The following is a 23,606-nucleotide window of genomic DNA, read 5'->3' on the forward strand; positions in this document are numbered from 1 at the left end:
TCTCTCTCTGCAGGGACCCTCTCTTGTTCACACCTCTCTCCCTACTTTGGGACTGAGAGCCTCTGACTGCAGAGAATGTGTCTGGCTCCTCTGACACCGCCCAGATCCCTGGATCTCGAAGCAGGAGCCGAGCCCCGGAGAGCTGCTCAGTGCACGCTGCCTGCCGATGAGCGAATGAAACCACGGCTGGCATTGCGCTTCTGTACTGTGACCTCGGGCAAGGATACGACCACCTCTCAGAACCCTCGCTGCTTCCCCCTGAAAAAAGAAAAAAGTGGGGAGGGTAATAGTATGCCTAAACAGCATCCTTATCCCTGCGAGGATCAGACTGAACACGACGCTGTCGGGAGAGACTATTCCATAAGCTGAGCCACTCACGTTCAGCGGCAGCAGCTGGTATTCACAGAGCAGTGTGTCACCTGCTCCCTGGTAACACACGATCTCCTTAACCTTGCCCTTGCCTTACGGCTGACGATGCTGTCATTCAGTGTGGCGTGCCGGCCAGGTGATCAGCCCCTGGATGGGACAGGTGAGAGGTAGCCAAGGCCAAGGCCGAGTCCGGTCACTCCCACAGGAGGCTTCTGTCCCCATCCCTGCTCGTGGCCCTGAACCTGTTGTTCTCCCCGGATCCCTGGCGCTGAGTTACCATCCTCTCCCCTCCCTGCGTTCTCCTCCCCAGGGCTTGTGGCTGACAGCGAAGGTTCTGGAGAGAGCGGAGGCTCCCACTGGCAGCCCTGGAGGGACTGGAGTCGGATCCAGGGCAGGAGGGCCAGCTTCGGCTACAGAAATCCCTTGCAACCCTCTCGAGTGCCAAGCCTGTCCCCGCCCTTTGGCCTCCCAGCAAGACTGTGGAGGTATCAAAACCCTATTTTAGAATCCAGGAAACCAAGGTCAGAGAGGCAGCCGGGCTGCTCAAGAGCACAGCTGCTGGCCTGGAACCCAAGGAGCTCAGATTCCAGGTTCCTTCTCTTTCCCATGCTCCCCTTCTTTCTCTGGGCAAGTGTAGGGAGGTTCGCGTCCAAGACCCACACAGAACACGCAGCATGAGCTCAGGTCCCGAAGGGGCTCAGATTCCAGCCAGAGACCAATATTTCCTTGATTTTAAGATACTTAAAAAATGTATTTATTTGAATGTCAGAGTTAGAGACAGAGAAAGAGAGAAGGATCTTTCATCCATTGGTTCATTCCCTGGATGGCCCTAAAGGCAAGGCTGGGCCAGGCTGAAGCCAGGAGCCAGGAGCTTCCTCCAGGTCTCCCATGTGGGTGCCGGGGCCCAAGACTCAGGCCATCTTCTGCTGCTTTCCCAGGCCATAGCAGAGAGCTGGATGGGAAGTGGAGCAGCCGGGACTCGAACCCCTGCCCATATGGGATGCTTGCATTACGGGCAGTGGCTTTACCTATGTTTAACCATAACACCTGCCACTAGGGACGCTTTCACACATCCTTGCTCAGCTGTAATTGGCTCGGTACCCCTCAGGGCCGCAGCGACTCGGCTCTGGGCCTGGACAGTGGAATGGCTTCGGAGTTCTCTCAGGCGTCACTTTGTGCAGCTGTGCGATGAGAGGAGGGGTCCCTGACCTCCGACCTCGTGTTTCCCGCAGTTATGCAAGGGGAGGCCGCCAGGCTGCTCCGGATGAACCCAGGATGGGAGCCCTGGGCCGCGCGCTCTCTGGCACTCCGTCCACCTCCGCTGACGCCATCCCGGAGATGGTCTTGGCACCTTCCCTGTGGCAGATTCCTCCGCTGAGCAGCGGCCCGAGAGACGCTGGCGCGGGAGGTGGAGACAGCTAGGAGTCCGGGGCCCCAGGACAGACGCTGCGTGGCCATCACTGCCCGGTCCGGAGCCGAGGGGAGCCGCAGGGTCTGCGCTGGCTCTGGCGGCCGTGCGCAAGCTCTCGCCTGCCTCGACCGCAGAGACTCTTTATTCAGGCTGCACATTAGGACCACTTAGGGAGCTTGTAAAAAAATTAAAAGCAGGGCAGGACCCCTCCGCCCCATTTTGATGTAATTGATCCTGGGAGAGACTCAGCCATCAGCGGTTTTCAAAGCTCCCCAGGCAATTGTAACAGCAACCGAAGCCGGAAGTACCTTTGCCTCAGTGGGGGACAAAAAAAAAAAAAAAAAAACAAACAACAAAAAAAAACACAGATCCCAAGGACACGAGTGCTTGGGAACCTGTGAGCACCCCTTAAATGGGGGAGGTCAAATATTTTTCCTTTGGAGATTTTTTGGCATCCGTGTATTGGTGATTCCATTATGTCTGACTCTGATTGGTCGGACGTGTGTAATTATGGGGAGAATTAAAACAGGTTTAAGAGGGGTGAGTGTGGTGGTGCTGTCCATTGTCGCCACCAGTGAAGCCGGCATGCCACAGCAAAGCGCTGGTTCAAATCCTGGCTGCTCATGTGCCCATCCAGCTCCTTACCAGCGCACCTGGGAAGGCAGTGGAAGATTGCTCAGGCTGGTTTCTGCCATTCAGGTGGAGACTTGAGGCTGTTGCCCTGGTTGTTGGGGCCATTTAGGGGAAAGATCTCTGTCTCTGTCTCTCTCTCATTCCATCTTTCTAACAAACCAATCTTTTTTTTTTTTTTTCTTTTTGGATAGGCAGAGTGGACAGTGAGAGAGAGACAGAGAGAAAGGTCTTCCTTTTGCCATTGGTTCACCCTCCAATGGCCGCCACGGCAGGTGCTTCTCCTGGTCTCCCATGGGGTGCAGGGCCAAGCACTTGGGCCATCCTCCACTGCACTCCCTGGCCACAGCAGAGAGCTGGCCTGGAAGAGGGGCAACCGGGACAGAATCCGGCGCCCTGACCGGGACTAGAACCTGGTGTGCCGGTGCTGCAGGTGGAGGATTAGCCTAGTGAGCCGCAGCGCCGGCCACAAACCAATCTTTGAAACAGGGAATAGCTAGAAAATTAAACGCTAACTCTGAGACCACGTTTGCTGAGTTCCTTTTCTGTGTGCGGGGCAGCACGTGCTTTACGTAGAACGATGGATGTAATCGTCTGCTGAGAAGGTTCTGCTGTTGTTGCTGTCTCAGCTAGGACGTGAGCAGGCTTAGCTAAACCCATAATGCTGGCAAGTAGCAGAGGCAAGGTGAAAGCCAGGTGCCGAAGCCCGCGTCGGTATCATTTTGGTCTTCTCCCTCCTGAGCTCTGTAGAGGGACGCAAGGGAAGCTCGCTGTGACTCAGAAGCACGCGTTAGCCTAGTGGAGGAAAACCGCGGGGTGATTGTAGGCACGTGAACAGCCTCGGCACGTGTGCAGCCGGGAAGAGCAGGGGAGGGAGGGCGAGGCCAGGCCAGGTGATACGCGGCCTTCAGTGTCAGGCAGAACTCGGATTCCAGCAGAAACTGCAGCGCCCCCTGAGCTGGAGCAGGACAGCAAGAATTAGCTTGCCTTGTCGTGGGAGTGCCTGCACGCACTACTCAGCTCTGACTCCCGACTCCAGCTTCCGGGAGGCAGTGGTGATGGCTTAAGTCATTGGGTTCCTGCCGTCCCCACGGGACGCCTGCGTTGAATTCCAGGCTTCTGGCTCCAGCTTCTGGCTTTGGGGCTGAACCAGCAGATGGGAGCACTCTGCCTCTCAAACAAACGAAAAGAATGAGCTTGGCTTTAGGGAAGTGGCAGTGTCTGCCGCGGTGTGCTAGTGGGGCAGGAGTCGGCACTGAGAGCCTAATGAGGGTAAGAACTGTGTCCCACCCACTTACACTTTTTCAAGGCTTAACACAGGCCTGGCACACTTGTTACTAAATGTCTCCCAAGAGGCTAGTGTTGTGATACAGCCTGCCTGTGATGCCAACATCCCATGTGTACACCGGTTCACGTCCCAGCCGCTCCACTTCCAATCCAGCTCCCTGCTAATGCGCCTGGGAAAGCAGCAGAGGATGGCCCAAGGGCTTGGGCCCCTGTCACCCATGTGAGAGACCCAGAAGAAGCTCCTGGCTCCTGATTTCGGCCCAGCCCTGGCAGTTCAGGGCGTTTGGGGAGTGAATCAGCAGATAGAAGATCACATGTGCTCTCTCTTCTCTTTGTAACTCTGCCTTTCAAATGAATAAAAAAATGAATCTTTTTACGAATGTTTGCTGAATAAAAGTTGCAGACTGTTCTTTACAGTCACAGCGTGGAGGGGGGTGTGCATTGTGGCTCAGCAGTTGGGATGGAGTCCCACCTCCACTTCCCATCCAGCTTCCTGCTAATGTGCACCCTGGGAGGCAGATGATGGCTCAAGTGCTTGGGACCCTGCCACCCACGGGGGACACACTGATGGAGCTCCTGACTCCTGGCTTCTTCCTGACCCAGCCCTGGTTATTGCAGACATCTGGGGAGTCACCAGTGAATGGGAGCTCTCTTTTTTCTCCTTTTAAATAAAAATAACTTTAAAAATAATTTTTGAAGTCACTTGGGATTATAGTCTTCTTTCCCAACTCAGGCTGGGTAGAGAGTTGCTGCAGTTCTCCAGAAAAAGATCCTGAGATCTAGGTGGGACAGGAGCAGCCACAGGAATTAAGAAGAAACAAAGCAGGGTCAGTGTGTGGCACAGCAGGTTAAACCACCTGTAACACAGGAATCCCATATGGGCATTGGTTCCAGTCCCAGACGTTCCATTTCTGATCCAGCTCCCTGCTAATGGCCTGGGAAAAGCAGCAGAATATGACCCAAGTGCTTGGGCCCCTGTCCCCCCATGGGAGACCTGAACGAAGCTCATGGCTTTCACCTGCTCCAGTCCTGGCCGTTGCAGACACCTGGAGTCATCTGTCTCCCCGTTTCTCTGTAACTCTTTCAAAATGAATAAATAAATCTTTAAAAAACAAGATTTATTTATTCATTTGAAAGAGTTACACAGATAGAGAAGGAGAGGCAGAGAGCTGGGCCGATCTGAAGCCAGGAGCCAGGAGCTTCTTCCAGGTCTCCCATGCGGGTGCAGGGGCCCAAGACTTGGGCCATCTTCTACTGCTTTCCCAGGCCACAGCAGAGAGCTGGATCGGAAGTGGAGCAGCCGGGACTCGAATCGGCACCCATATGGGATGCCTGTCCTGCAGGTGGCAGCTTTACCCGCAATGCCACACCACCGACCTCTAAATAAATCTTAAAACAATAACAACAAAAATCAAAGCAACTAACTGGCAAGGCAATACATCATTAAGTACTCAACTTAATGCATACTTCTTGGGAAGTAACTATGTGTACCAGCTCGTTAACTAAGTCGATACACAGTCCCAATTACAGAAGAGCCCTGTGGTTTCCAGAACATCCTGGCCAGAGAAACTTCCAGCAAAGAATTTTCACCTCTGAACAGAATGTTAAAACGAACTGAGTGTTTTTCCAGGGAAGGGAAAGGGAATTCCTGGCACTGGCTAAGGACAATTATCCTGGATAACTGCTTCCCCAAATTCCTATTTCAAGCACTCAAGGCTGGGAGCCAATTTAGAGAGAACATCTTTCAGGAAGCCGCAAGCGGCAGCCTCAGGGATCTCAGGACCTGTACTGGAGCTGGAACCCTTGTCATCCATTTCAGTGGGAGGAGCTCCACTTCTTCCAGGGTAGCAGGGCTAGGGCACCAGGCTGACGACCACTCACATCCAGGTGTTTAGGTGTTTCCCCAAACCACACCATGCCCTGGATAAAATTACTCTCTGATTAAGAGGTTCTCATACTGTAGCTGTTTCAGTTCTGCTCCCCACAAAAGCAGCTCACCAATGAAGTGGGTGAGGTTATGTCAAAGGCAAGTGGAGCAGCCAGTGTTGTGGTGCAGAGTGCTAAGCTGCCGGCTGGAGTCCCGGATGCTCCACCTCTGATCCAGCTCCCTGCTGATGTGCCTGGGAAAGCACTGGAAGACGGCCCAAAGTGCTGGAGCCCCTGCCACCCATGTGAGAGTTCTAAGCTCCTGGCTTCAGTTTGGCCTAGCCTGGGCCATTGCAGCCATTGGGGTATGAACCACAGGATGGAAGGCCTCTTAACTAACCTTCAAGTAAAGTAACAATTTTTTTTAAGGCAAGTGGAAAGGCTTCGAGGCTGTGATTGGTCTCTGGAGCAGTGACTGGAGCCTGCACCTCTGACAGCCCATGCCATGTCACGGTTCGGATGTCTTGGCTTTTGGATTAGCGATGAACCCAGGCTGTTAGAGTGCAGGGTGGCCCACAGGTGCCTGCCACAGTGCTGTGAAAAGGTGAGCATGCTGAAATACTGACCTCTGGAGATGGGGTGGGGGGGGACTGGCCCGTCTCTTCAGGCCGTGGGCAGTCTTTGCACACCTGCCCGTCTCTCACAGATTTTGTGTGTGTCACCCACAGATGTTTGGAAAGCAATGACCTATAGCATTGCCTTAAGGATCATCTTATTTCCTAATAATCTCTCCATATAAAATAAAAATTTATGATCCTAACACAGCTGTGGTTCTTAACTTTCTTTGGATCACTATTCCTTGAGAATCTGTTAATGCCAACGCTCTCCCCAGGATATACCACCATTTGCTCAGAGGGTTATGGATCCCAGATTAAACCTGTTTTGGAAGGATTAGCAGATAAACCTGAATTTACCAAATGCAGAGGGGTTCGTCTGCCTCCAGCCTTCTCTACAGCTTTAGGGAACCAGAGAATGGTCAAAGAAATCTCTGGGCACAAGTCCACTAAACTCCCTGTCTCCGGAGGGCACACAGACGCCACCGCCAGCTCCAGGCGGCAGTGCCAGGAAACGCCAGCTCCTGAGGAGGACGTGCTGGCCGCTGGCTCCAGCTCCACTGCCCTGCAGGGCCAGGCGCTGGGAAGCAGGTGCAGGAGCCGCACGTGGCCTCCTTTTGTGTGACTCCCTGCACCACTGCCACCGATCAAGGCAAGCTTGCACCAATGGGGAAAGGGGAAGAAAACGGACTTTAAATCAATTAATTTGAGCAGCATCTTTATTGCAACAAAGAACCTGTAATAAAATGCAACAAAAACTAATGTTTCACTTTACATGATTAAAAGCCATGTAGCTGAAAATGAGAAAACCCATAAACTTACTGAAGTGAGACATGCAATTCTTTTATACAAGTCAATGCTTCAAACAGCAGGCACTTTATGTCTAAAATTAAAGACCCGAAGTCCAATTTTGCTGAATACAACATAAATCTGTATTTGGTTATTTAAAAACAAACATACAAACACTAGTTTTCTTCTCTGGGAGGGAATTTTGAGTGATCCCTAGAGCCCAGCACCCGTGCTCACACAGCTCTGCACGCCAGGCAGGAAGGCGGGGCGGGAAAGGTGGGAGTCAGGGGACGGACCTATTCCTTTGTATCTGCTGGGACTGGAGATTCACCTTGCGGATCTGAGTTTAGATGCGCTGTGTCTCTTCGTACACCAAACAGCTGTACGGTGGGGTCCCAGGCTTGAACAAGCACCCAGCTCTACACCCCAATCACCTAAGCCCCACTGTACCACAGAAGACACATTTAGTGTAACCATTTTCATTAGCTTCAAATTGTCATATACTAATTAGGAGTACTGCTTCATTAATAAGCATGCCTAGCATTTACTTTAGAATGGAAAAATTAACCATTTTATGTGGTTACCTTTAAAATGCTTTATAGGAATATATTAATAAATACTTCTTTAAAAAGTCACCTTTTCTATATATCATTTCACTCCCGTAAGGCAGGACCTCTTGATGGGGTCCGGTACCAACTGAACACTAACTGACGGCGGCCACAGGGCTATTCCTCCTCTCTCCAGAATGCTGCTTCCTCCTCTAAGAAATGAGCACATTAGATTGTATGTATTAAAAACTTACTACAACTTGAAAAATTTATGTATCAATAATAATGAGAAATCTCGTTAAGAAATATTCCACCTAGAGAAGACAATGTTCCCGAGAGGTGGGCTTTGCCTTCCCTAAGGGACAAAACACGTGAGCATTAAAACCTTTCTCCCATCCTTGTGAAGTAACGCGAGCACTGTGGCGTCATCCTCTCGTGTGAGGCTCTGGAGAGGCGCCAGGACGGGCGCGGGTGGAAAAGCCTTCATTCCAAAATGCCGTCTCCAGAGGGGACACACAGTCACTGAGACGCCCGGAGCAGCAGCTCTCCTACTGTCTGAGGTTCTTGTCAGTCAGTCCAGTGTAAGAAAACTCGCTCATTAGTTTCTCAAGCTCTATTCTCTACAGAGTTTCTTCAAGGAGTCCACAGGTGCTCGCTTTGGAATTACCTGGAAAGCCGTTAGAAACGCACATTCCCGGTCTCCGCCCAAATCAATGGGATCCCCATTTCTAAGAGTGAGGCTCGAGGCTGTGCACTTCTCTGAGGGAGCGTCTCAGACGACTCTGAGGCGCTGCTAACCGAGCGCGGCTGCCCGTGTACTCACTCCCCAAGCCTGCAGAAACCTGGTGTCAGGGTTAGCCTCGTGCTTCGTGGCTTTTGCCAAACTGTTACCAGGTTCGTATACTCTGGTCTCCGAGCTGTTACCCACAGTCAGTTTTAGTGACGTTTCCACGGAGCGCTTCAATTGACAATGGTGCTTTCCGCACAGGTCGCAAAAGCAAACTCAGTCCAGCCGTGTTCCTGCAAGTGAAGCCGGTCAGGCGTTCCCGCCCTGCAGCAGCCGAGTGGCAGGTAAGTGCCTGGGAGCTGTAACAGACGCCTTCCTGGTGACGGGAGGACAGACGGAGAGGTGCACAAGGACGACACCTGCAGGTTCGTGACGGGGAAATGAGAGGCCGTTTCGAAGCAAGGGCCTCGTGGGCCAGAGGTTTCAGAGGAGCGGCTGTGTCCGAGCCATCGTACCCCATTTCTATCGACATTACCATATAAGGATGGACCCTTCAAGGCCAACTAGTTCAGACACAAATACGCCCCAAACCAAAAACCACCCTCAATAGTCAGATGTATGTTAAGTTATGAGGGAAAATACTTTCTTGGGGAAGAAAAATGACCCAAATCAATTTAATTTAACATTGAAAAAAATATAAACAGATCTTGATATGGAAAATTATCATAAACACGAAAATCAATACATATACAGACAAGGAAAAGTGTGGTATCTATCATACAGTATAAATACACAAACGGCAAAAGCCCGCCCCTTCCCAGGGCCAGAGTCACCAAGTCGCTGTCGCTTCTGGCTCGCCCACCTCTGCCGTCCCCAGCCTACTCACGGAGGGCGCCGTGGACCGGAGAAACCCGCCGCTCCGGAGCGCAGAGCAAGGAAACCACAGCTGCTCTTGACATGGTGGGAGGCGCTGGCAGCAGCTTTCCTGACTCCGCAGTGTGTGAACCAGGCTGAAACTTGGGGATGCCTTTCCTGCCCGTCTCCCACAGGCCCCCAAGCCCCTCCGAGGGCAGATGTCAGCCAGCGCTGGAAAGCCCTCGTGCTAGAGCTGCATCAGGCAAATGCCCGCCTGCCTCAGCCAGCCCGGAAGACAGCCTCCAGGCCTCCAGGCCTCCGGGCCTCCGGGCCTCCGGGCCCCCAGCATGGAGAGACAGCGCGCTTGCCAGGGAGTAGTTTCTGGTGAAGAGGTTCTCTGCAAACCCCTTAATTTCAGGTTCACCAAATCTAAATTATGTTCAAATAATTTAAGAAGGATAAAGTCTGAATGGGTAAGTTTTCTAAAATTAAGAGGAAAAATAACGAAAAATCAGGATTATTAAAGTCAGCCTAAGAAACGTTTCCTCCCCTGAAGAGTAGTAGTCTGTATCTGGGTTGGCAGGAGAGTGATCCTTAATTCTGAAGTCCTTACCACTCTAGGAGTCTACGTTTCATTTCCCAGCCTCCCCACACATATTCCTGTTAACATGACTTCTGCTTCACTCCTGAGCAGACCCTGGCCTCTCCGGTCACTCCCCAGCCCTGGTCTCCCCCCTTACTGTGATTCCCTTCCACCTCCCTACATCTCTGAGGCATTTTAATAAGAAAATACCAAATGGGATCTGGCACCACTACATTTTCTGAATACAGTGAATGTGTACTTTTTTCTTTTCATAGAGGGGAAAAAAAAACTTGCCTGCAAACATTTTAGCTCTAATCATTTGATTAAAAATGTTTTTTGCTTGTAATTATCAGTATCATAAGACTAATTAAATCCATGCTACATTTACAGTTACTTGCTTTTATGTGAAAGGAAAAACTCACTCTGTCATTTCAAAGCGAACTGAGAAACTGAGAATTATTTATACCAGATAGAGTTTAAATTGGCTAAAAACTGGTCAGAGCCAAAACAAGTGTCTTTAGGAGGCCACTAAGTTATCCTTGAAAAATCATTAATGACTGGTCAAGTCATAGGTTTAATAGTGATTAGTTCATACCATGCTGGATACACCCCAAGCAATGAAGCATAAGCTATTCAGTTACATTTAAGTGCTATCGAATCTGTAACTAGTCAGATACTCTGGAACTGAATCAAACCAATCACTAATATCATCATATTTTAACAAACTCAGAAGCATACTGTAAAAATACACTAATTAAGTCCGTGACATTTATAATGCTATTGAAAGTGAAATCAGGGTGGTATGGATACGTGGTGCTAATGTCTTCTTTCTTTCAGTAATTCGCATGGTATTTCTGGGTCCCTTAGCAATCTACGCATCATTTCACTGTGTGTGTGTATGGTTAAGGTATTAGATTGTTATCCACAAGCTGTAGACGCCTGCATGGCACCAAATTTACTTCCAGAAGTAGATGTTATGTGGCAGATACCAAAATGTGATGATCAATTCTGGGTTCTCTATTGATCAGACCTCCTCATTTGGTTCAACAGGCGGCGTCCGCCAGAGTTCCACACAGGGCAAAGCTATATCACTTTCAGCGCAGCGATGCGTGACCCGAGGTTCTCCTGAAGGTAGTGCAAAAGATGCAGTTCGTAATGCTCTCCGGATTCAGGGACTCTGATGCTGTGTCTCTCCTGAGGATAGATCTTACAGCAAAAACAAACGTGAAAGACAAAGAATTTAACAATACATCTCCTTTCAAAGCTTCCCAGAGATTTTTAACAGGATTAATAAGAGGGAGCAGAGCCTCTCCAAAGCACTACATAACTCGTCGTAACTAAAGCCTCTCTCTGATTCCCTATATGCCCATTAAGCCTGATGGATTTATCTGGACACCAATGGTTCATTCATCAAGTGCGGTCTGTGCACTTTAAGGGGCCCTCAGAAACCTATTACAATAGAAAACTATTTTCAGAACACTATTATGACATTATTTGCTTTGATTCACATTGTGTCATTCACTTTATTGACTGTGTTGCACCCGTGATGCAAAAGCAATGGTGGTAAAACCGCCGGTGCCCTAGTAAGAATCATGGCAGTAATATGAAGTTGTATCAGAAGTCACAGCTTCTTCAGCACTACTCATTGCAGTAAAAAAGAAAGATACTAGTTTCACTTAAATAATGATAAAAATCAGAACTTCATTAAATTCAACTCTTGAGTGAAGTCTTAGCTGGTTGGTCACTTCAAGGATCACACTGACATATCTGTTGTCAATGATAAAATTTGGACTTCTGGGCTGGTGCTGTGGCATAGCTGGTTAAGCCGCCGCCTGCAGCACCAGCATCCCACATGGGCACCAGTTCGAGCCCAGCTGCTCCACCTCCAATCCAGCTCTCTGCTATGGCCTGGCAAAGTAGCAGAAGAGAGCCCAAAGTCCTTGTGCCCCTGCACCTGTAGGAAGAAGCTCCTGGCTTCAGACTGGCCCAGATCTGGCTGTTGTGGCCATTTAGGGGAGCAAACCAGCAGACTTCTCTCTCTTTCTCTGCCACTGCCTCTCTGTAACTCTGCCTTTCAAGTAAGTAAGTAAGTAGATAGATAGATAGTCTGGCGCCGCAGCTCACTTGGCTAATCCTCCGCCTGCGGCGCCGGCACACCGGGTTCTAGTCCCAGTTGGGGCGCCGGGTTCTGTCCCGGTTGCTCCTCTTCCAGCCCAGCTCTCTGCTGTGGCCCGGGAGTGCAGTGGAGGATGGCCCAAGTGCTTGGGCTCTGCACTTGCATGGGAGACCAAGAGGAAGCACCTTGCTCCTGGCTTCGGATCAGCGCAGCATGCCAGCCGCAGTGTGCCGGCCGTAGTGGCCATTTGGGGGGTGAACTAACGGAAAAGGAAGACCTTTCTCTCTGTTTCTCTCACTAACTCTGCCTGTCAAAAAAAAAAAAAAAAAAAAAAAAAAGGCTGGCGCCGCGGCTCACTAGGCTAATCCTCCGCCTTGCGGCGCCGGCACACCGGGTTCTAGTCCCGGTCGGGGCGCCGGATTCTGTCCCGGTTGCCCCTCTTCCAGTCCAGCTCTCTGCTGTGGCCCGGGAGTGCAGTGGAGGATGACCCAAGTCCTTGGGCCCTGCACCCCATGGGAGACCAGGAGAAGTACCTGGCTCCTGCCATCGGATCAGCGTGGTGCACTGGCCGCGGCGGCCATTGGAGGGTGAACCAACGGCAAAGGAAGACCTTTCTCCCTGTCTCTCTCTCTCTCACTGTCCACTCTGCCTGTCAAAAAAAAAACAAATAAATAAATAAAATTAAAAAAAAAATAGCAGCAGGAAGTCTTTAAAAAAAAAGAGAGAAAAAAATCCTAAAAAAACCTTGAATTTCTGAGTGAAAAATCACAATTTTGGAAAACTTGCATTTACCACTATTAGCTCTTGAATTTCTCAATACCTGGATACTTTTTTGATGAGACCAGCAGTAATGATACTGTACATATTTAACAATTATTTTATAATGAAAGGCTAGCCTAACAGTGAACCAGTATTTTTCACATGACTAATGACGCCTCAAGTAAGACACTCAATAGATTTTTACGTGACACAGTAGAAAAAATTTATACTGCGGTCTTCAAAAAGTTCAGAGAAAGTGTGTATCCTCTTTCAACCCCACTTGCCTTGAGCTTTTTGAAGCACCCTCATAGATAAGCCTTCTAATTCCACTCTAAAACAAGGCTTTAAGAAACTACCACTTGGGGCCAGCACTGTGGCATAGGGGTTAAGCCGCCATCTGCAGTGCCATTATCCCATATGGCACCAGTTCAAGTCCCAGCTGCTCACTTCTGATCCAGCTCTCTGCTAATGTGCTTTGGAAAGCAGTGGAAGAAAGCTCAAGACCTTGGGCCCCTGCACCTATGTGCAAGACCTGGATGAAGCTCCTGGCTCCTGGCTTCCACCTGGCCCAGTGCTGGCCATCGCAGCCATTGGGGAGTGATAAATCACCAGATGGAAGATGACTCTCTGTGTCTCTCCCTCTCTGTAATTCTTTCAAATAAATAAATAAATAAATATTTTTAAAAATACCACTTGTCCAAATTTATAGTATCAAAAAAGAATACCCATAGTTATCCAAAAAAGCTAAAATACTCCTTCCTTAATTTAATTTCTTAATTAAGTCTTCAATTGTGAAGTTGAATTTTTCTTCATATACTTTAGTCAAAATAACCTATCACAATATATTAACTGTAGAAGGAAATAGAAGAAGGAGATAGAAGTGTCTTCTTTATTAAGTCAGACATAATCCTTTTTTATAAAGAAATTTATAAAAAATATAAATTACTAATTTTTTGTTCTGGAACACACACACACACACACACACACACACACACAGTTTTTATTTAAGAGGCAGAGAGGGGCTGGTGCTGTGGTGGAACGGGAAAAGCCGCTACCTGCAGTGCCAGCATCCATATGAGCACTGGTTCAAGTCCTGGTTGCTCCACTTCCAATCCAGCTCCCTGCTGATGGCCTGGGAAAGCAGCAGAAGATGGCCCAAGTGTTTGGGCCCCTGTACCCATGTGGGAGATCTGGAAGAAGCTCCTGGCTCCTGGTTTCAGACTGGATAGAAGATCTCTGTCTCCCCCGCACTGCCCCCGTAACTCTGCCTTTCAAATAAATAAATAAATCTTAAAAAGGGGGGGGGGGCAGAGAAAGAGAGACACTGGTTCACTTTTGAAATGCCTACAACAGCCAGCACTGGGCCTGGCTGAAGCCAGGAGCTAGGAACTCAGTTCAGTTCTCCTACATGGGTGGCAGGGATGCAACTACTTGAGCCCTCACCTGCTGCCTCCTAGGGTGCATATCAGCAGGCAGCTGGTGTTGGGAGCAGAGTTGGGACTCAAACCCAGGCCCTGTGATGTGGGATATGGGTGTCAAACATCTGCCCTTACAGTACACTTTTTTCCCAATAAAAGTGTGACTTGTGGGTTAACAAGATAATAGTTTATTATTATTTTTAAATAAGCAAGTGTAAGATTTTTCTTAGTTTTAATATCTTACGTGCTAAATACTGATAGACATAATATAAACAAAGCTTTTTGCTACAGAAAGGAGTCTTGAGACTAAAAAGTTAAAAATCATCGCTATAGACAAATGTCTAATAGTTTGGGGGCTGGCGCCGTGGCTCACTAGGTTAATCCTCTGCCTGTGGCGCCGGCATCCCATATGGGCGCCAGTTCTAGTCCCAGCTGCTCCTCTTCCAGCCCAGCTCTCTGCTGTGGCCCAGGAAGGAAGTGGAGGATGGCCCAAGTGCTTGGGCACCTGCACCCTCATGGGAGACCAGGAGAAGCACCCGGCTCCTGGCTTCGGATCGGCATAGCTCCGGCTGTGGGGGTCGTTTGGGGGGGTAAATCAATGGAAGGAACACCTTCTCTCTATCTCTCTCTCACTGCCTAACTCTATCTGTCAAATAAAAAAAAAATTTGATCACATAAATGTTGACTCAAATATAAAATAAGAAACATTATATTTTTCATTCTTTTTTTTTTTTTTTTTTTGACAGGCAGAGTGGACAGTGAGAGAGAGACAGAGAGAAAGGTCTTCCTTTGCTGTTGGTTCACCCTCCAATGGCTGCCATGGCTGGCGCACTGTGGCCGGCACACTGCACTGGTCAGAAGGCAGGAGCCAGATGTTTCTCCTGGTCTCCCATGGGGTGCAGGGCCCAAGCACTTGGGCCATCCTCCACTGCCCTCCCGGGCCACAGCAGAGAGCTGGCCTGGAAGATGGGCAACCGGGACAGAATCCGGCGCCCCGACCGGGACTAGAACCCGGTGTGCCGGTGCCGCAGGCGGAGGATTAGCCTATTGAGCCACGGCGCCGGCCTATATTTTTCATTCTTTTTAAGCACATAACCTTTAAAGGAGCAGAAAAGAAGGAATAATTTTTTAAAACCTTTTTCTGAGTAATGGAGCAACAGAGGACAACTTGCTAGTTTCTGCTCCAATGACAATATAAAATAAGAGCAAATGAAAAATTAAAATGAATTAAAATTGGTTCCTAAAAATTCTTTTTTAAAAAATTAGACTTATTTTATTTATTTGAAAGGCAGAGTTACAGAGACAGAGAGGGGGAGAGAGAGAAAGAGAGAGAGAGAGATCTTCCATCCACTGGTTCACTCCCCAAACAGACGCAAGGACAGAGACTGGACCAGGCCGAAGTCAGGAGGAGTAGGGAGGCTTTCCTGGGCCATTGGCAGGGAACTGGATCCGAAGAGGAGCAGCCCGAAGTTGAACCGGTACCCACAGGCGATGCTGGCACTGCAGGCAGAGGCTTAACCTGCTGCACCACAGTGTCGGCCCCTAAAAACTCATTTACAAGAATGAAATCAAGTGGCATTTCCTTATCCTTCAAAGGGGAGAAGAAAAAACAAAGGGGAGTGAATAGACTTCCAGGTCATCCCTCCTGTGCTTATAAACTGAAAGCGGATACATACATACACGTCATGCAAACTGACAGGACAGCTTTTCAGCCTGACTTCAACAGAATCCTAACTTTTATCTAACTACAGGCACTGTGAGCTGTACCTATTAGTTTAGTTCTCTTGAACAGAAGACACATGGACCTGAAAATTCAGACTTACCCCATAGTTTATTACAGATTTCAAAGAAATCAATCACTAATCACTAATGCACTTCATCAGAATGCAAAATAACTCACCTGTAAATCATATGGCTTTCCTGCCCTCACTAAAAAGCTCAGTAATATACTGGTGTGTGCAAAATGGACATTCTCATCCAAGAACCCATGTAGAAGCAGTAAACGATTTGGTCTGGAGAAATGGAAATATTAGAGGATTAGACAAAATAGTAGAATTTGAGGAACTTAAAATAAAAGGCACTTAAAACCTTTAAAATAATACTTAGCTAGAATAATTTCTTTATATTCTAACGCCAGAATAAAGATCCAATACTTTTAATAGTAAATTTTTAATATATTAACCAGACTGCCACATGTATTAAGATTTAAAAAGATCATAAATTCAATTTCTTATTAAAACATTAGAACATATCAACAATTACAGCATGTCCCTAGAAAAACTATTTATAAAATGCACTCATACTTAAGCACAGAATTTTTCTGCCTTGAAACAGTTGTATATTTAACTTCTCTCAACATAAGCTATAGCTTCAAATATGGCTTGTGAAAAAAAACAAATCACAGTGCATGAACTGGCCTATAATTCAGCTTTGAGAACCAGCCATACTCTTTTTTATAAAATATTAATTTTGTTCTTTCAGTATTTGAAGTTTTCATTATTATTTAAAAGATAAGATTTAAAAATACAATTTAAGTTTTATAATCTTAATTTTAAAGCTTGAACTTACTCAGAGGGGAACTTTTCTGCTTGCATGGCCACAGATCCTAAGTAATAGCCCTGTTCATTCTGGTCAGGGTGACCCATGTAACGTTCCGTGTATCCCGTATCATAGAAGATCCACAGAGTGACCGGGGCCCCAGCAATTGCAACCTGCACAAGACAGCACTGCCGGTCAGCTGGGTTCCAGAAAAGGGTGGTTAGCACCGAGGACTTACAAGTGCAAATTTACAGGCTAAAATTATCCTTAGGCTTTAACCCTGCTAGGGAGGCATACATGGTCCTTCCCAGGCAACTTTGAAAATCCAAGAGGAGCGCCAAGGTCAAGAATTTGATACTTTTTGAGTCAGTAAGTTTCACATTCCACAGGCAGGCTGCATACCAAACCCTTAACCTGGGCTAGCTGAAATACAAATGTGGGGCTCTTTGTTGAAGGAGGAGCCAGCACTAGAGCCTGGCTGGGGAAACAAAGTGTGCGAACTCCTGGCTTTAAGCAGGACGAGCAGTCACCTTTTTGTTCTGTTAGCCTCTGCTGCCAGTTCAGAATTTAAAACAGTTAAGGAAATAAATGCATGTTCTAAAAATTTGCTTCATGTTAATAATATAACACAGTTTACAGTCAATTATTCTAATTATGGGGCTGGCGATGTGGTGCAGCAGGTTAAAGCCCTGGCCTGCAGCGCCAGCATTCCATATGGACTCTGGTTCTAGTCCTGGCTGCTCCACTTCTGATCCAGCTCTCTGCTATGGCCTGGGAAAGCAGTAGAAGATGGCCCAAGTTCTTAGGCCCCTGCACCCACATGGGAGGCCCAGAAGAAGCTCCTGGCTCTTGGCTTCAGATCAACTCAGCTCTGGCCATTGTGGTCATTTGGGGAGTGAACCAGCAGATGGAAGACCTCTCTCACACTCTCTCTGGCTCTACCTCTCTCTGTAACTCTTTCAAAAAAATAAAATAAACATTAAAAAAAAAAAAGAGTAGGTATTGAAGGAAGCAATATAGGTAGAATTGTGTTTAAAAATGAATAAATAAATAAATATTCCAATTACTTTCTCAACAGCTACAAGCCTGAGAAAATTATGGCAGTTTTCAGAGTTTGTTTGTAGTTACTATAAAGAACAAAAAACTTATCGTTTTTATTTTTAAAAATAAGGGTCAGGTGTTCAGGGCAGCAGTTCAGCCGCCATTTGGGATGCCCGTAACCCATATCAGAGTGCTTGGGCTGCAGCCCTGGCTTCACTCCCAATCCAGCTTCCTGCTAATGTACTCCTTGGGAGGCAGCAGGTGATGGCTCAAGTAGTTGAGTCCCTGCCACCCATGTGGGAGACCCGGATTGAGTTCCTGGGTCCTGGCTTTGGTCTGCCCAGCCCCAGCTGTTGTGCGCATTTGGGGAGTGAACCAGCAGACAGGAGATGTCTGTCTGCCTTTCAAATAAACACATAAATAAAAATTATTTTTCACTGTAAAACAGAATCATACCATTGAAAGAGTAAACAAGGAAAAACTACTTATTATTCACAATTCCTATTCCCTTAACAACTGTTATCCTCTTAATGTATTTTCTTCTGGCATATTTTCCTAAGATTTTTTTTCTACAGAATTGTGTGTATCTATGCATTCAACACAGACTTACTGAAGGTCTACTGTGCGCCATGCATTTTGCTTGGCTGCTGAGGATACAGTGGCATACAGGACAAACAGGCCCCCGCCCTCAGAGCTCACAGCCCATCAACTAACCAAATAATTACAATCTAAAATGTGTAAATAACCATTAACTGGTTATCATGTTGACAAGTATTTAAAATACGTAAACAGGACGGCATTGTGTGGCTGCTGCCTGCAACAGCCACATCCCATGTAGGTGCCAATTTGTGTCCTGGTTGCTCCACTTCTAATCTAACTCCCTGCTAAAAGCAGCAGAAGATGGTCCAAGTGCCTGGGTCCTTGCCACCCACATGAGAGACCCAGAGGAAGCTCCTGGCTCCTGCCTTTGGCTTGGTACAGCCCCAGTACCAGCTGTTGTGGCCCTTTGGAGAGTGAATCAGTGGATGGACGATTCTGTTTCTCCTTCTCTCACTCTGTAATTCTTTCAAATAAATAAATCTTTAAAAAATAAATGAAATAAACAAAATGTATGTATTTAGAAAGCACTTGAGAAATATACATATTTCACATGGCTATTACACACATATACCCTAACATTCCATTATATTGCCAACTCTGTAAAACCTCCAGAAAATGGGCATTTTTGACATTCTCAATTTACAGAAAATCCTAGCCTTATTGCAAAAAAGAGTAGAACGCGGCCGGCGCCGTGGCTCACTAGGCTAATCCTCCACCTAGCGGCGCCGGCACACCGGGTTCTAGTCCCGGTCGGGGCGCCGGATTCTGTCCCGGTTGCCCCTCTTCCAGGCCAGCTCTCTGCTGTGGCCCGGGAGTGCAGTGGAGGATGGCCCAGGTACTTGGGCCCTGCACCCCATGGGAGACCAGGAGAAGTACCTGGCTCCTGCCATCAGATCAGCGCGGTGCGCCGGCCGCGGCGGCCATTGGAGGGTGAACCAACGGCAAAGGAAGACCTTTCTCTCTGTCTCTCTCTCACTGTCCACTTTGCCTGTCAAAAAAAAAAAAAAAAAAAAAAAAAAAAAAAAGAGTAGAACGGGAAGTCACGTACCCTGAAGATATCCGACCTCTGCATTAACGCCATCAGGGAGAGGTAGCCTCCGTAGGACCAGCCGTGGATGCCTACACGATCTAAGTCAATGAAATCATATCGAGAAGCTAAATACTGGAGTCCTTCCACCTGATCATCAATTTCTATTTGACCCTGTTGAGAAAGGGACAGTATTTCACCGATTCTGATGAATAAAAGCCTTACTATAAGAGCACTTTTAAAGCTGATAAATGTTTTCATTAAACATATCTGTGTTTTTACCTCCCCCACCCAACTTTAAAAAATTTATGTAGCTAGCTTATCCTAGCTTTTAACTACCTTTTAGTCATAAAGCTGTTTCCTCTTACTACCCAAACTATCCCTTGCTTTTGGGGTACTCCCATTTCCATTTGTTCTGTTGTCTGCTAAGAGGTCAGCATCTTCCTTGTAACAAGCCTTTCTATACTCAAAGTCAAAAAATTAGCCCCCTTAAGAGATGCATTAATCTTACTTCTCCTTTTTAATGCTTAGTGCAGTGAAGCGGAGGCCCTGTCTTCCTATTTCCCGCCACACTACCTCTACAAACTGAATGCACTACTCTTCAAAGCCCTGCTGAGTCCTGAATCCTGCCACTAACACCCTGCTATAGTACTTGGCCTGCCAGTGCACACAGTCTCACTTCACTGAGCCAAAAACAAAAACAAAATCAAAAAACTTACATGAGAATACAACATAAGGTCAAAGAACTGGCTGTGGGAGAAAATCCCCATCTCTCACTCAGCATGTCCAACACACTGGCAAACACAGTAACTGCCTTACTGTGCAAAAGGAACATCGGGTTCTCATCATTTCCCAAAGCAGCGGAAAGGACATGGGGCATCTCTAAAAGGTAGCATTTAAAGCTTCCTGTAGAGAGAAAGAGGCTTGTCACAAGGAAGGCACTAAAAGTTGGTTTCCCTCTTCACAGAGGACAGAACAAATCTCAATTATTCCTCTACAGCGTACAGGGTAGGGAACACTCAACAGTGCTGTCTCTGGCTAAGGCAGAAAGAGGGTATTTCTGTGTTACAGGGGGCCCTCTCTCAGCTCCCTGAGGATACACACAGGTGGACCAGAGCTAGTCTGGTAAACACCGAGTTGTGTCTTCCCTCCCACCCCCAAGCACTAACACTCTCTTTCTCTCTTTTGTTCACTTGCTCTCTCTCTCCCCCACTCATTGCTCCTTCTCCCAATTCTCTCTTTGGGGTTTAACAGCAAGCAATGCACCAGAAAATGTCAATGTCTTTAAAAGAAAAGTGCTTTTATGCTCACACACCATTTTATATTTAAAGGCGCCTTCAAACTTCAGCCCTCGGTGACAGGACCCCCTGTTGTCTATCACCACAACCACGTAGCCCAGAGAGGCGAGGGTGTTCAGGCGGAAATACTTGACTCCTTTAAATCGGTTATTTACCAACTGCACCTGAGGAAAAAACACAGTGCCGGTGAAATTTACTACAAGGTGGCATACCAAAGCACAAGAGACAGGCTGCTGCAAAAAAGCTTACATTTTTAATATGATTTCGTCGGTGACTTGTTTTTAAATTAAGTCTGTCCATGTTTGTGTGGTCTCTTGTTAACTTCCCACTCACAGTTCAGGGCAATTACTAAATTACTACAGACTAAGGCAACTCTTATTTATTTATCTGACAGAGTTAGACAGTGAGAGAGAGAGAGAAAAAGAAAGGTCTTCCTTCTGTTGGTTCACCCCCCAAATGGCCGCAATGGCCAGAGCTGCGCCGATCCGAAGCCAGGAGCAAGGTGCTTCCTCCTGGTCTCCCATGCGGGTGCAGGGCCCAAGCACCTGGGCCATCCGCCACAGCCCTCCAGGGCCACAGCAGAGAGCTGGACTGGAAGAGGGGAAGCCGGGCCTAGAACCGCAGGCAGAGGATTAGCCTAGTGAGCCATGGTGCCGGATCCCAGAAAATTCTAACTTTGACATTAATTACACGCACAAGAAGAGAATTAATCTACCTCATAGAAAAAGTTGTTCAACTGATGATTTCAACCTCAAAGAACTATCATTCAAATGACAGTGACAGGATAAATAAGGTCATCTTCCCTCCCAATTTGTTTCTTCTGGGGTTGTCTCTGACCAGTCCAGCTCTTTTTTCCTAGTAGACATCAGCATGAAAAGCAGAATAATCTTTAAATCACTTTGTTATTCCAGAGACTGCACTTCCAGATGCCTGAGAAAAATGGATTTCAGTGCCATAGCAGAAACAGAACACCTTGTGCAAAGAGGACTTTATGGTCATGTGCTTCATCATGACATTGCAATGACAAGGAAGCAAACATGACAGTGGGCCCACGATATTATAACAGAACAGAAGAATTCCTGTTACCCAGTGACAATGTCACATGGTAGTGTAATACAAGACCCCCATGTCTGTGGTGACACTGGAGGGAAAAACCTATACTGAGCTGACAGTCACAACAAAGTATAGATACACAGTTATGTACAGTCTGTAACACCTGAAAATGACAATAAAAATCACGTTACTGGTTATGAATCTATTATACCAAACTTTTTATCACTATTTTTAAGACTTTTATTTGTCTGCTTTAGTTTACTGTAAAGGTGACACAGAGAGATTGTCCATGTCCTGGTTTACTCCCCAAAAGCCCACAATAGCCAGGCTGAAGTCTGTAACTCCATCCTGGTCTCCCATGTGGGTAGCAGAGACCCAAATTCTTGAGCCATCACCTGCTGTTGCCCAGGCAGTGTGTTAGGAAGCTAGATCAAAAGCGGAATGGAGGACACAAATGTAGGCACTCTAACAGCTGCTGCACCACAACACCGGCCCTTGTAATCATTAAAGGGTACTGCTACTTACACATAACTCTACTCTAAAACTGTGCTGTGGGGCCGGCGCCGTGGCTCACTTGGCTAATCCTCCGCCCGTGGCGCCGGCATCCCATGTGGGCACCGGGTTCTAGTCCTGGCTGCTCCTCTTCCAGTCCAGCTCTCTGCTGTGGCCCAGGAGGGCAGTGGAGGATGTCTCAAGTGCTTGGGCACCTGCACCCATGTGGGAGACCAGGAGGAAGCACCTGGCTCCTGGCTTCGGATGTGCATAGCTCCAGCCATAGAGGCCATTTGGGGGGTGAACCAATGGAAGGAAGACCTTTCTCTCTGTCTCTTTCTCTCACTAACTCTATCTGTCAAATAAAGAAAAAAGAAAAAGAAAAAGAAAAAACTGCTGTGTTACGTTGGCAGCAGCCTCATACATCCCATGTTTACGGCATCCATGGTTGCCTCACAAGGCTGTGCTGAGAGAACGGCCTATGCCGTTCAGGTCCAGGTCTGTGTAAGAACACCCTGTGATGCTCCCACAATGAAGAAACCACCCGATGACACATTTCTCAGAGCACGTCCCTGCTGTTAGCTGACACAGGACTGTAATCAGCAGTGTGGGCGTTTACCGGATATTTACTGGACTAAGTACTGGGGTGCGTCTCCCAATTTTATACTTTTGGATGTTTAATGCCACTGTAACAACAAACAACTACTCTCATATATAGTCTCTTTGTTCCTGCAGTAACACAGCGATGGTCTACACATCTGAGTAAGGTATGACTACTGCTTGGCTCCCTCTAATGGCTCCATTATCCTTCACAAAAAGACCTAAATTATTCACATGGCCCTTAGCTACCTCTGACCTTTTTTTTTTTGGACGGGCAGAGAGGACAGTGAGAGTGGGTGGCAGGAATCCAATTCCTTGAGCCATCACCGCTGCTTCTCAAGGTCTGCAGTGGCCGGAAGCTGGCATCACGGCTGGGGCTGAAGCTGGTCTTCCAGGCCAGGGGCAATCTAACCAGTGTCTTAACCACTAGGCCAAATGCCCACCTCTTACTATCCTCTTCTAACAAAGGCAAGTAAGAAAACATGCAAAGCTTCTGAGTATCTCTTGTAATTTCTTTTTTGAGTTGCTTTGTGGTAAGCCTTTTTAAGTTTACAAAGATTTGGCTTCAAATCTTTAATCAAAGACTAATTTAACTATTTATGTAGATGCCAGCAATATAAATATGCATGTTTTGTTTGTAACACACAATGACAGCAAAATGATTTAACTCAATACATAACTATCATGACTGAGATTTTATAGCTTATGTAATTTTACTTTTATTTTATTTTTGTACAACTTGCTACCTAGATATATTTCCAGATACTACATAACTGGATATTGTTATAAAGGGTATTATTGGGTCCAAGAGTTGCATTATGGAAACACAATTGGGGGCTGGTGCTGTGGCTCAGCGGGTCAACACGTTGGCTTGAAGCGCCAGCATCCTATATGGGCACCAATCTGATCCAGCTCTCTGCTATTATGGCCTGGGAAAGCAGCAGAAGATGGCCCAGGTCCTTGGGTCCCCGCACCTGCATGGGAG

At 47.4% G+C, this 23,606-nt stretch overlaps 1 protein-coding gene across 6 annotated transcripts in view; it reads right to left on the reverse strand.

Moving 5' to 3' along the window:
* Nucleotides 1-6,878: 6,878 nt before the first annotated feature.
* DPP8 (dipeptidyl peptidase 8) overlaps nucleotides 6,879-23,606 on the reverse strand; it is a 71,974-nt gene continuing 55,246 nt past the window's right edge. For 5 of the 6 annotated variants that reach the window (XM_008268879.5, XM_002717966.6, XM_070054386.2 and 2 more), the window contains 5 exons: nucleotides 20,494-20,640; nucleotides 19,200-19,352; nucleotides 16,541-16,683; nucleotides 15,873-15,984; nucleotides 6,879-10,885 (listed from right to left, as the gene is read on the reverse strand). In XM_008268879.5, the coding sequence (XP_008267101.1) occupies nucleotides 10,763-10,885; nucleotides 15,873-15,984; nucleotides 16,541-16,683; nucleotides 19,200-19,352; nucleotides 20,494-20,640 (678 nt within the window). In that variant the 3' untranslated portion in view covers nucleotides 6,879-10,762. Of the gene's footprint in view, nucleotides 10,886-15,872; nucleotides 15,985-16,540; nucleotides 16,684-19,199; nucleotides 19,353-19,930; nucleotides 20,085-20,493; nucleotides 20,641-23,606 lie in introns of those variants that run through there. The other variant, XM_089310584.1, reaches the window with a different exon arrangement.

The sequence above is a fragment of the Oryctolagus cuniculus genome, chromosome 12, assembly GCF_051225735.1.
Source record: "Oryctolagus cuniculus isolate XC-2025 breed Fujian yellow rabbit chromosome 12, ASM5122573v1, whole genome shotgun sequence".
Lineage (NCBI taxonomy): Eukaryota > Metazoa > Chordata > Mammalia > Lagomorpha > Leporidae > Oryctolagus > Oryctolagus cuniculus.